This window comes from Cherax quadricarinatus, chromosome 70 (assembly GCF_038502225.1).
Source record: "Cherax quadricarinatus isolate ZL_2023a chromosome 70, ASM3850222v1, whole genome shotgun sequence".
In the NCBI taxonomy this organism is placed as follows: domain Eukaryota; kingdom Metazoa; phylum Arthropoda; class Malacostraca; order Decapoda; family Parastacidae; genus Cherax; species Cherax quadricarinatus.
In genome coordinates this window covers 21,245,291-21,259,866 of record NC_091361.1, presented here as the reverse complement: position 1 = coordinate 21,259,866, position 14,576 = coordinate 21,245,291, and the positions used below count along the sequence as shown (strand labels likewise).

Below are 14,576 nucleotides of genomic sequence, written 5' to 3'. Positions count from 1 at the left end.
TGTATGTACCTGGCAGGGTGTGAAGCTCACAGTGCTGCTTCATGTACCTGGCAGGTGTGTGAAGCTCACAGTGCTGCTTCATGTACCTGGCAGTTCTGCTTCATGTACCTGGCAGGTGTGAAGCTCACAGTGCTGCTTCATGTACCTGGCAGGTGTGTGAAGCTCACAGTGCTGCTTCATGTACCTGGCAGGTGTGTGAAGCTCACAGTTCTGCTTCATGTACCTGGCAGGTGTGTGAAGCTCACAGTTCTGCTTCATGTACCTGGCAGGTGTGTGAAGCTCACAGTGCTGCTTCATGTACCTGGCAGGTGTGTGAAGCTCACAGTGCTGCTTCATGTACCTGGCAGGTGTGTGAAGCTCACAGTGATGCTTCATGTACCTGGCAGGTGTGTGAAGCTCACAGTTCTGCTTCATGTACCTGGCAGGTGTGTGAAGCTCACAGTTCTGCTTCATGTACCTGGCAGGTGTGTGAAGCTCACAGTGCTGCTTCATGTACCTGGCAGGTGTGTGAAGCTCACAGTTCTGCTTCATGTACCTGGCAGGTGTGTGAAGCTCACAGTGATGCTTCATGTACCTGGCAGGTGTGTGAAGCTCACAGTTCAGCTTCATGTACCTGGCAGGTGTGTGAAGCTCACAGTTCAGCTTCATGTACCTGGCAGATGTGTGAAGCTCACAGTTCAGCTTCATGTACCTGGCAGGTGCGTGAAGCTCACAGTGCTGCTTCATGTACATGCCAGGTGTGTGAAGCTCACAGTTCAGCTTCATGTACCTGGCAGGTGTGTGAAGCTCACAGTTCAGCTTCATGTACCTGGCAGGTGTGTGAAGCTCACAGTTCAGCTTCATGTACCTGGCAGGTGTGTGAAGCTCACAGTGATGCTTCATGTACCTGGCAGGTGTGTGAAGCTCACAGTGATGCTTCATGTACCTGGCAGGTGTGTGTAGCTCACAGTTCAGCTTCATGTACCTGGCAGGTGTGTGAAGCTCACAGTGCTGCTTCTTACAGCTACCAACTCACTGAAACTTAATTGGAGTCCATAGACGATGTGGTCTTGTGGGGCTAAGAATAGATCTACTGTTAAAGCTCCTGGGCCGAGGGAAGGAGCTCAGTTGAGTTACAGTTGATGCCTCTGATGGAATATAATACAGTATTACAGTACTTGTGAATCCTTCCTAGTAGAGGCCTATGTTAGCCTAGACGGACCGAAGTTCGATCCTCTCGTCTACCCTTCTGTATATTCATTGACGGTCAGTGGCTTCTTCATTCCAGTACAGAAAAGAACGTGGAAAAGTGAGGGGGAGTTTGAGGTAATTTGTCCCTCAGCCTGGAATCTTGATACAGGTAATTCTTCTAGACTTACCTAACCTACTTACACTATCTTGATGGACTGATCACATTGACTCCATGTTGAGAGATTGATTACCTCACTCCTTCCTATCATCAACCATTTTTCTCTGTAGTGGACTGAGGAAACCACTGGTTGGCGAAACGTTTCACAGTAAAGATATTCAAGTATTGCACAAGAATCTAATTGATCATCCTGTCGATTTTCTCAACCATTCATCCACAAGAATATTATAACTAACTTAGCTAAACATAATAATAGAAATAACATTTGCTGTGTTACACAAATAACCCGCACATATTAGATTTAAACTTATGACGATGTTTCACTCGCCGTGGCCATCCTTCATATTTATCAATAAACTTTGTTTACTCACATACAAAACTGACTTTCTTCTCTCTCAAACTCTCTACTCCTGCGAAATCTCCTAATTTTTTTGCTTCCCTAAATTCTAGTCTCCTAAATCTTAACAACACCTTTTGTCCTATAAACATCAAACATACTTTCCGCCAAACTAACAACCTTCGTAGAAATTTAGTTCGTATATCTCCTCCTGCTATTGGTTTTTCCAGACTCTACTTCATTTCCTGTTCTCTTATCCTTTTCAGTATTTTGGATAAACTGGCCGCTCTCTTTCTGACAGTACAAAAGTAGTGTTAGACTTGCCGACACCAACAATGCTCTTTTCTGTCATGTTGGAGATCACAGCCGTCCTACTGACTGGTCCACTGCCAAAACTGTTTACCCTTCTAGCCTTAACAGCATCCCTTATACACAATAATCTTAACTGATGCTTATCTCATCTCCTTACCTCTTCACGTTTCCTATATTTTCATTACCTTTCGTGCCTTCAGCCTTGGTAGATTCTGTCATATAGGGTTTTGTCTCGCAGGAGATTTTACCCAGCCCTCCTCGTCCCCCTCTCAGATAAGGAGAGAGCGGGGACGAGTGGATAGGCGAAGAACATTGCCGGAGAGGAGTGTCTAAAGTCGTAAAAACAAAGCCAGATCTTAATCCAGCAGCAGAGACCTTAATGGTGAAGATGAGAACCGCAAATGTAGTTCATTTACTGTGAAAATTGAAATAACCAGTTCTTGAATTTTCTAAACGCATCACTCGGTAGGTATATGAAGTCATCAACGAATTATTTGACAAAATCTTGGGGATGTCTTGGTGTGAACTTGTATGGGGACAACAGAGTCGTATTTGACAGTTCCATCGCAGAGTTGAGGATGGAGTTCTGGGGCGAACATTGTGTTCTTGTTCACAGGTATAGTGAAGACTCGGGTAGCAGGTGGGTCAGGTGTGGCTTGTTCAGTAGGTGGGTCAGGGGTGGGCTGAATAATAGGTGGGATAGGGGTGGCTTGTTCAGTAGGTGGGTCAGGGGTGGGCTGAACAATAGGTGGGATAGGGGTGGACTGGACAGGAGGTGGGTCAGGGGTGGACTAGGCAGCAGGTGAATCCACTAGTTTTATTACTACTACTACTAGTACTAGTAGCAGTATTTTTTATCTAACAATCCACTCTCTGCTCCTTTTTTCACTATCACTACTACTGCTTTCTTATTTCCACCTCTACTGCTGTTGCACTACTACTGCTGCTGCTACTGCTACTACTGCTACTACAATACTGCTACTCCCTCCTCCCCCCTCTCATTCGTGAGTCAAGCTATTTCTTGACAGATATTCAGTGCTCTTTTCAAGATTGATGGACTGATTACATCGACTCAAGACTGAGGGACTGATTACCTCAAACTCCTCCTGTTCTTCCTCGTTCTCCTTTATATGGACTGATGAAGCCACTGTGTGGCGAAACGTTTCCTCAATAAAGATACCCAAGTGTTGGACATGTGTATAATTTATCAACGTGTCGGTTGTCTGAACCATTCATCTACCTTTGTTTATTGTTCACTTCACGGTATTGGACTTCTTATTAATTTATTTTATTATTTTAAATTAAAATTTTCTCATTCTTTTGAAATTCTAAACATTTTCCTCCGAACAATCATTTTTCTTCTCAACATTAGGTAAGCCACTCTGTCATGCTTCTCTGGTTACTTGTAGTTAAATCTGTGGGTCACTGCCTCTGCAGCCCTGTCCCATATCAGGCTCTCTGGTCCCTGCCCTGATCGATCAGGCTGTTAATACCCGCCACCCGCAGTCCATCTAATATACACCACAGTCCGGTTGTTGGTGACTCCGCTGATGCATGAAGGGGCGTTGCTGATGTTTTATTTAGCACATCACATCACATCAAAAGATGTATTGGGAACGTCTCTTCGTCAGAAAATTAAGCATTGTAGGGGAGATTTTTCTGAAAATTCGCCTCGAAATATCATCTAGTAAACTAGTATCCATTAACTAGAATTTCACTTTGAAGTGCATCTTTCTCACACAGAACGTTGGACGAGAGGTACCTAGCAGCTCAGAAGATGTTGAAACTGGAACCTGTCAAGTGCCCTGTCATGTTGGACCGCCTGGATGATGAGGCTAATAAGGCCTACGGTGCCCTCCCTGAGCGTCTCTATATCATCCTGGATGGTGTTATTGTCTACATGGGGCAGCAGGGACCAGTAGGTTATAAGGTAACTCTCCAAGTGACCACGTAAGTTTGGCTCATAAGAGCCTGGATGTCTAGCTAGGTGTCGCCGGAAGGGAGACACTTCTAGTGGCTGTCAGATTTAGTTTTGACTCAGGAAATCGTAATAACACTAGTGAAAATAAATCACAAAATGAATGGGTCTTGAACACATGGTTAGTGAGTCCTTAGAACTCACGGGCCAAAGCGCTAACCACAGTGGTTAGCGCTCTGGCCTGGGAGTTCTAGGTCTCTCCTGTTGTGGGTTTGATCCCCATTCATCCTGTGATTACGTTTAGTTTTTCTTTCTCAATGAAAGGTCCCCATGGAAAAACTTGATCACGCTTCCTCTGGTTCACTTCAGACGTTCACCGTTGGTGTCTCTGAAGGTTGTGATTTGCTATCGCGTCATTCCTATTTTGTGAGTCATGAGGACGGTTTTGAGGGGACTTGAGCTAGAGTTCGCCACAGCCACGCTGGCGGGAGATTCATCTGTAAAAACTTGCTTCTGTGGTCACAGTGGTGCCTATGCTAACCTTCCTATGGTGTATAAATATACCTACTTGTATGAATCTTATTAGTAGCCAGCTGGCCCAGTGGCTTATGCACTGGCCTGGAGTTTCACGACTCACTCGCCATGAGTTCTAACCCCACCAGTACCGTGCTTTGTCTCCTTATTCATCTGTACTTCAATAAATTGGGACACTGGTTTCTGGACAATAACTTGATAATGCCTTTTCCGATCGACTTCAAACTCTTGAATCAGTCGTATCTTATCTAAAGGAAGACCATTGTGCTAGGTAGGGACTAATTTGCCAATATTATTTAAAAAATGGGTGGCCATTTTCATGTTCAATAACTTGAGAAATATTATTGGGAACGACTTAGAGTACAATGATGATAAATCTAGACACAACGTAAAGTTATCTTAGTATTAATCTGCATAGCTGCCAATTTATTAATTTTATTGATCAACATGGTGTACTGATCAACATGATATATTGATCAGCATCGTGCATTGATCAACATGATGTACTGATCAACATGATATATTGATCAGCATCGTGCATTGATCAACATGATGTACTGATCAACATAGGGTATTGATCAACATGGGGTATTGATCAATATAAAGTATTGATCAACATGGTGTATTGAGCAACATGGTGTACTGATCAACATGGTGTATTGATCAACATGGTGTATTGATCAACATGGTGTATTGATCAACATGGTGTATTGATCAACATGGTATACTGATCAACATGGTGTATTGATCAACATGGTTTATTGATCAACATGGGATATTGATCAAAATGGGCTATTGATCAACATGGGATATTGATCAAAATGGGCTATTGATCAACATGGTTTATTGATCAACATGGTGTATTGATCAACATGGTATATTGAACAACATGGTATATTGATCAACATGGTGTATTGATCAACATGGTATATTAATCAACATGGTATATTGATCAACATGGTGTATTGATCAGCATGGTGTATTGATCAACATGGTGTATTGATCAACATGGTGTATTGATCAGCATGGGATATTGATCAAAATGGGCTATTGATCAACATGGTTTATTGATCAACATGGTTTATTGATCAACATGGTATATTGATCAGCATGGTGTATTGATCAACATGGTATATTGATCAACATGGTATATTGATCAACATGGTGTATTGATCAACATGGTGTATTGATCAACATGGTGTATTGATCAGCATGGGATATTGATCAACATGGGATATTGATCAACATGGGATATTGATCAAAATGGGCTATTGATCAACATGGTATATTGATCAACATGGTATATTGATCAACATGGTGTATTGATCAACATGGTGTATTGATCAACATGGTATATTGATCAACATGGTATATTGATCAACATGGTGTATTGATCAACATGGTATATTGATCAACATGGTGTATTGATCAACATGGTATATTGATCAACATGGTATATTGATCAACATGGTGTATTGATCAACATGGTGTATTGATCAACATGGTGTATTGATCAACATGGTGTATTGATCAGCATGGGATATTGATCAAAATGGGCTATTGATCAACATGGTTTATTGATCAACATGGTTTATTGATCAACATGGTGTATTGATCAGCATGGTGTATTGATCAACATGGTATATTGATCAACATGGTATATTGATCAACATGGTGTATTGATCAACATGGTGTATTGATCAACATGGTGTATTGATCAACATGGTGTATTGATCAGCATGGGATATTGATCAACATGGGATATTGATCAACATGGGATATTGATCAAAATGGGCTATTGATCAACATGGTATATTGATCAACATGGTATATTGATCAACATGGTATATTGATCAACATGGTGTATTGATCAACATGGAATATTGATCAACATGGTGTATTGATCAACATGGTATATTGATCAACATGCTATATTGATCAACATGGTATATTGATCAACATGGTGTTTTGATCAACATGGTATATTGATCAACATGGTGTATTGATCAACATGGTGTATTGATCAGCATGGTGTATTGATCAACATGGTATATTGATCAACATGGTATATTGATCAACATGGTATATTGATCAACATGGTGTATTGATCAACATGGTATATTGATCAACATGGTATATTGATCAACATGGTGCATTGATCAACATGGTATATTGATCAACGTGGTATATTGATCAACATGGTATATTGATCAACATGGGGTATTGATCAACATGGTATATTGATCAACATGGTGTATTGATCAACATGGTGTATTGATCAACATGGTATATTGATCAACATGGTATATTGATCAACATGGTGTATTGATCAACATGGTGTATTGATCAACATGGTGTATTGATCAACATGGTGTATTGATCAACATGGTATATTGATCAACATGGTGTATTGATCAACATGGTATATTGATCAACATGGTGTATTGATCAACATGGTGTATTGATCAACATGGTGTATTGATCAACATGGTGTATTGATCAATATGGTGTATTGATCAACATGGTGTATTGATCAACATGGTATATTGATCAACATGGTGCATTGATCAACATGGTGTATTGATCAACATGGTATATTGATCAACATGGTATATTGATCAACATGGTATATTGATCAACATGGTGTATTGATCAACATGGTGTATTGATCAACATGGTGTATTGATCAACATGGTATATTGATCAACATGGTATATTGCTCAACATGGTATATTGCTCAACATGGTATATTGATCAACATGGTATATTGATCAACATGGTGTATTGATCAACATGGTATATTGATCAACATGGTATATTGATCAACATGGTGTAGTGATCATGGGGTATTGATCAACATGTGATATTGATCAACATGGGGTATTGATCAACAAAATATTGGTTTCTGTACTCCTGAGGGTGCTAGTGCTGTCCTGGAAGACAGTGCTCGTGAGGTTACTAGTGTTGTCCTGGAAGACAGTGCTCGTGAGGTTACTAGTGTTGTCCTGGAAGACAGTGCTCGTGAGGTTACTAGTGTTGTCCTGGAAGACAGTGCTTGTGAGGTTACTAGTGTTGTCCTGGAAGACAGTGCTCGTGAGGTTACTAGTGTTGTCCTGGAAGACAGTGCTCGTGAGGTTACTAGTGTTGTCCTGGAAGACGGTGCTCGTGAGGTTACTAGTGTTGTCCTGGAAGACAGTGCTCGTGAGGTTTCTAGTGTTGTCCTGGAAGACAGTGCTCGTGAGGTTACTAGTGTTGTCCTGGAAGACAGTGCTCGTGAGGTTTCTAGTGTTGCTCTGGGGGACAGTGAAGACAATATTATTCAGTCCACAGAGGTTCAAAATAGAGATGCTGCTGGAGATGGACCAAAAGGGGATGATGCCTCAGGGAATAGTGTCGACACACTACCAGCAAAACTTGGTGGTAGCTCTGATGTCCATACAGGGGTGAACAATAAGGAGGAAACAGGAAAAATAAATGCTCCACCAGCAAACGCAGCTACAATAAATCCTAGCAAGCAGAATTACAATATATGTAAAAACTATGCCTTGGGTATCTGCAGGCACGGTATATCTAGTAAAACAGGTGGGACATGCACCTTTGACCATCCCAAAAAATGCCGCACCCACATGACAACAGGAGAGTGCAACTTCCCTTCTTGCAACTTATTTCACCCAGAAATGTGTCACTTATCAATCCATGAAAGAAAATACTACAATGCATACTGCCAGGCACATCATCTAAAGGGGACTAGAAGACACAGACCAGCCAGACTATGGAAAACAAAAGAGGGGAGCCACAACCTCTCCAGGGACAGAGGTTTTTTAGGGACAGGAGGGAAAAAAGACTGGCAAGAAATGACAATAATCCTACACCAACTGAAAATACTTCTGGAGCAGAGGCACGGACACTGGCCTCCACTCCAGAACAACAGATATTAGAGCCAGCAAACAAAACCCCCCTAAATTCCACCAATATAACGACATTTGTCTTTGCAAACATACAGGGTCTAAAGGGGGGGGAGTTGGAGTCAAATGCAATGTTTGCAGCATTCCCAGAGACCCACATAAAGGATCATTATGACAACGAAATATGGATCCCAGGTTATAACCTATTCCGATGCGACAGATTAAACAGACAACAAGGAAAGGTTGGTTTGTACGTCACAGAGTCACTCATTTGCACATAACTATTAAACACCTCAAGATTTTAGACTCTATAACCCCACTCGGTAAATCATCAGATGCAGCATTCTCCACCTGACCCAGCATTCTGAACCTGACTATAAATACTCGCGTACCTTCCACCCCAGGTAGATCTGTTTGTGACTTAAAAAAGCCCACTGTGTGGGCGAAACGTTGTCAATAAAAGATCACATTATACTGCATATGTGTTTATATTTTCATTGTGTCGGTATTTTATACCATTTATTTCCATGATGTAGTTGAAGTTTTGGCGGTAAAGATCGAAAACCAAAACCTTGTCATTGTGGTAGTATACAAACCCCCAGATGCAACTTCCCAGCAATTCCAGGAGCCGCTTGTGAAAATTGACCACTGTCTGGAAAATCTCCCAACTCCTGCCCCAAACATCTTAATGCTAGGAGATTTCAGCTTGAGACACCTAAAATGGAGGAGTATAGCAAACACTGTTTTAGCAGAGATCACCCCGGGAGGCAGCGCAGATGAAAATTTACGCAAACACGAACTATTAAATCTCTCCACCAAATTCACCTTAAACCAGCACATAGTAGACCCTACAAGACTAGAAAATACGCTGGACCTCATCTTCACTAACAACGATGATCTGATATGTAATATAACTGTATTAAAGACAATTCACTGAGATCACAACCATTTATCGTAGGGGTTCTTAAAAGGAGATATCGAGGGTTGAAGGTAGACACACTTGTTGGATGGTAACGATATACTGTCAGACTGTGATGATGGGAGATGGAGCCCAGCCACTGCCTTGTCCTAGCCTGTGTCAAACGCTGACTGAGGAGGAGGCAGAGGTACGAACGTACACATGCGCATCCCGTGACGTCACACAAACAGTCACAGGCCTAGGGATCTTCTATCTAAAGCACATGGATGATACTGATATGCTATACAACACAGGGATCAGCAACTATGCTGACACAGACATGTATGCACAGAGCTCCTGACCAGCAAAATGTAAGCAGTCATGAAGGTCTCTTCATGAAATTCAAATTCAATAAAAAAAAAACATACAATGGGATCAAGTAAACCATGTCCTAAATGAAACAAGTTGGGAAGACATCCTTAACAACACAGATCGGAGCATTTACCTTAAAAAATTGAATTCTGTGGTTCTTGAGATCTGCTCAAGACACATTCCATTAAGAAAAAGAGAAGATATAAACTAGAAAGAGAGAGACGTTCCCTATACAGACGAAGGCGAAGAGTCACAGAGCTGCTGAGTGGGGTCAATATATCGGAAGTGCGAAGGGAAGCACTAGTCAATGAAATTGCAAATATCGAACTAAAGCTGAAGGAATCTTACAGGAGACAAGAATCACGGGAAGAACTAAAAGCCATAAAGGAAATTGAAAAACACCCAAAATACGTCTTCTCTTATGCGAAATCTAAGGGGAAAACAACATCCAGTATTGGGCCCCTGCTTAGGCAGGATGGGACATACACAGATGACAGCCAAGAAATGAGTGAGATACTAAAGTCCCAATATGACTCAATGTTCAGCGAGCCATTGCCCAGACTAAGGGTCGATAACCCAAATATTTGGTCATCCCAAAAATCTCGGATATTATCCTAACTCCACAAGGCTTTGAAGAGGCAATTATGACATGCCCATGCACTCTGCCCCAGGCCCAGACTCATGGAACTCCGTGTTCATCAAGAAATGCAAGAAGCCCCTATCGCGTGCCTTCAGCATTTTATGGAGAGGGAGCATGGACACAGGGGTCATCCCACACACACTAAAAACAACAGACATAGCCCAACTCCACAGGTGGCAGTAAAGCAATTGCAAAAAACTACAGACCGATAGCACTAACGTTCCATATCATAAAAATCTTTGAGAGGGTTCTAAGAAGCAAGATCGCCAACCACCTAGATACCCATCAGTTACACAACCCAGGGCAACACGGGTATACAGCAGGTCGCTCCTGCCTGTCCCAGCTACTGGACCACTATGACAAGGTCCTGGATGCTGTAGAGGATAAACAAAATACACATGTAATATACACAGACTTTGCAAAAGCTTTCGACAGGTGTGACCATGGTGTAATAACACACAAAATGCGTGATAAAGGAGTAACAGGAAAAGTTGGTAGATGGATCTATAACTTCCTGACAAATAGAACACAAAGAGTAATAATAAACAGCGTAAAGTAACCAGGCAGCCATGGTAAAAAGCTCTGTTCCACAAGGCACAGTACTCGCTCCCATTCTATTCCTCATCCTCATTTCTGACATAGACAGAGATGTAAGTCATAGCTCCGTGTCTTCCTTTGCAGATGGCACCCAGATTACCATGGCAGTGACCTCCATCGAAGACACCGCGAGACTCCAAGCGGACATCAATCAAATCTTCGAATGGGCCACTCAAAACAATATGAAGATCAACGAGGAGAAATTTTAACTACTTTGATATGGGAAACTTGAGGAAATTAAAAATGTATAAGGCTATACGACAAATTCCAATCATACAATAGAGCGGAAAAGTAATGTGAAGGACCTGGAAGTAATAATGTCAGAGGACCTCGCCTTCAAAAACCAGAACAATATATCTACCTCATCTGGTAGGAAAATGGTAGGATGGATAATGAGAACCTTCAAAACTAGGGACGCCAAGCCCATGATCATTCTCTTCAAATTGCGTGTGGTCTCTAGGCTGGAATACTGCTGTACACTAACGGCCCTCTTCAAGGCTGGCCACATTGCAGACCTGGAGAGTGTACAAAGAACTTTCACGGCACATATAAGCACGATAAGGCACCTAAATTACTGGGAACGGTTGAAGGTCCTTGATCTGTATTCCCTCGAACGCAGGCGAGAGAGATACATGATAATATACACTTGGAGGGTCCTGAAGGGATTAGTACCAATCCTGCACACGAAAATCACTCTATGAAAGCAAAAGACTTGGCAGGAGATGCAACATTCCCCCAATGAAAAGCAGGGGCGCAACGAGTACAATGAGAGACAACACAATAAGTGTCCTGGGTCCTAGACTATTCAACTGCCTCCCAGCCTACATAAGGGGGATTACCAATAGACCCCTGGCTGTCTTTAAGAAGGCACTGGCAGGCACCTAAAGTCAGTACCTGACCTACAGGGCTGTGGTTCGTACGTCAGCTTACGTGTGGCCAGCAGTAACCGCCTGGTTGATCAGACCCTGATCCACCGTGAGGCCTGGTCTGAGACCGAGCCGGGGCGTTGACCCCCGAAACCCTCTCCAGGTAAACCTATTAGTACTCACCTATTTGTGGTTGCAAGGGTCGATTCATAGCTCGTGGCCCCGCCTCTTCACTGACCGCTACTAGGTCACTCTCTCCCTGCTCCATGAGCTTTATCATACCTCGTCTAAAAACTATGTATGATTCCTGCCTTCACTATTTCACTTGCTAGACTATTCCACTTCCTGACAACTCTATGACTGAGGAGATACTTCCTGACATCTTTGACCCATCTGAGTCTTCAACTTTCAATAGTGACCCCTTGTTTCTGTGTCCCATCTCTGGAACATCCTGTCTCTATCCACCTTATCAATTCCTTGCAGTATTTTGTCTTCAAGAAGACACTGGACAGGCAACTAAAAGTCAGTACCTGACCAACCGGGCTGTGATTAGTACGTCAGCTTGCGTGCGGCCAGCAGCAACAGCCTGGTTGATCAGACCCTGATCCACCATGAGGCTTGGTCTCAGACCGGGCCGCGGGGGCGTTGACCCCCGAAACCCTCTCCAGGTAAACTCCAGGTCCTTATCATGTCTCCCCTGACCCTCCTGTCCTCCAGTGTCGTCGGGCCGATTTCCCTTAACCTTTCTTCATAGGACATTCGCTTTAGCTCTAGGACTAGTCTTGTTGCAAACCTTTACACTTTCTCAAATTTCTTGACATGCTTGTCCAAGTGTGGGTTCCAAACTGGTGCTGCATACTCCAGTGCCTCGTTGCCTGGTCGCTAAAGCTCTCGCTTCACATGGCGAGGGTCTGCGTTCGATTTCCAGCACGGGTAGAAACATTGGGCGTGTTCCTTCACGCCGGTTGTCTATGTTCACCCATCAGTAAAATGGGTACCTAGCAGTTAGTCGACTGGTGTGGGTCGCATCCTGGGACAAGGATCTAATTTACCCGAAATGCTCTGCATACAAGGGACATTCTATATAGTAGTTTGTCACTGATGTCAGCTGGGACTGTATACCTTGTACATGTACTTGTAGTAAATAAAGATATTATTATTATTATTATTATTATTATTATTATTATTATTATTATTATTCCTCACTGAGGTATTGGAACGCTATTCTCAGGTTTGCCAGACGCCCGTATGCTGCAGCAGTTATCTAGTTGATGTGCACCACGGGAGATGTGTCCGGTATTATACTCACCCCAAGATTCTTTTCCTTGAATGAGGTTTGCAGTCTTTGGCCACCTAGCCTATACTCTGTCTGCGGTCTTCTTTGCCCTTCCCCTATCTTCATGACTTTGCATTTGGGGGAGGGGTTTAAATTCAAGAAGCCAGTTGCTGGACCAGGCTTGCAGCCTGTCCAGGGCACTTTGTAGTCATGCCTGATCCTCATTCGACTTAATTTTCCTCATTAACTTCACATCATCTGCAAACAGGGACACTTCTGAGTCTCTTCCTTCCGTCATGTCATTCACATATACCAAAAACAGTACAAGTCCTAGGACTGACCCCTGTGGAACGCCGCTTGTCACAGGCGCCCACTCTGGCACTTCGTCACGTACCATGACTCGTTGTTGCCTCCCTGTCAGGAATTCCCTGATCCATTTCAGTGGTTCCTCTTATGCATGCCTAGTCCTCCAGCTTCTGTACTAATCTCTTGTGAGGAACTGTGTCGAAGGCCTTCTTGAAGTTGAAGAAAATGCTATCTACCCACCCCTCTCTCTCGTGTCTTATTTCGTTACCTTGTCATAAATGTCAAGTAGGTTTCAGACGCAGGATTTGCCTTCCATGAATCCGTGCTGGTTGTCGTTTATAAGCTTGTTCCTTTCCAGGTGCTCCACCACTCTCCTCCTGATAATCTTCTCCAAGACTTTGCATACTATACACGTTAGTGACACTGGTCTGTGTGTCATAACCTGAGAATACCTCCTCATACCGGCTTCAAACTTCCAGTGCTACTAGTGCATCATGTCCAAAAAAGGGTTCAGATTCTTTTTTTTTGGGTAATTTGTCGGTGAAATTTTGCCAATATAAGTAAAAAAAAAGATCGTACTTTTCTGTAGCAACAAAGAACTGGATCATCTTAGGGGAAAAAAAAAATTTAAGGAACTTCACAGTACCTTCAAGCTCCTCCATATTCTTAGATGTTCCAGGAAACTACACTTCAACCTCCTCTATATTTTTGTCATACATGTTTTTACATACGTGTAGTCAAGAATAAAACACATGTGCATTCAAGAATAAGACATATGTAGTCAAGACTAGGGGACTGAACACCTTCTACGAGGACTTGGGGACTGAACATCTATAAAGACTAGGGGACTGAACATCTATCAAGATTAGGGGACTGAAAACCTACTATCAAGACTAGGGGACTGAACATCTATCAAGACTAGGGGACTGAACATCTTTTATGAGGACTAGGGGACTGAACATCTGTCAAGACTAGGGGACTGAACACCTACTATCAAGACTAGACGACTGAACATCTGTCAAGACTAGGGGACTGAACACCTACTATCAAGACTAGGGGACTGAACACCTACTATCAAGACTAGGGGACTGAACACCTTCTATGAGGACTAGGGGACTGAACATCTATCAAGACTAGGGGACTGAACACCTTCTATGAGGACTAGGGGACTGAACAACTATCAAGACTAGGGGACTGAACAACTATCAAGACTAGGGGACTGAACACCTTCTATGAGGACTAGGGGACTGAACACCTCCTATGAGGG

The 14,576-nt window shown here is 42.8% G+C and overlaps 1 protein-coding gene across 1 annotated transcript in view; it reads left to right on the top strand.

Annotated features, from left to right (window-relative positions):
- LOC128703182 (thyroxine 5-deiodinase-like) overlaps positions 1-14,576 on the top strand; it is a 225,252-nt gene that overhangs the window by 191,827 nt on the left and 18,849 nt on the right. Inside the window, exon 6 of the mRNA XM_070099887.1 lies at positions 3,741-3,927. Within this exon, the coding sequence (XP_069955988.1) occupies positions 3,741-3,927 (187 nt within the window). The remainder of the gene's footprint in view (positions 1-3,740; positions 3,928-14,576) is intronic.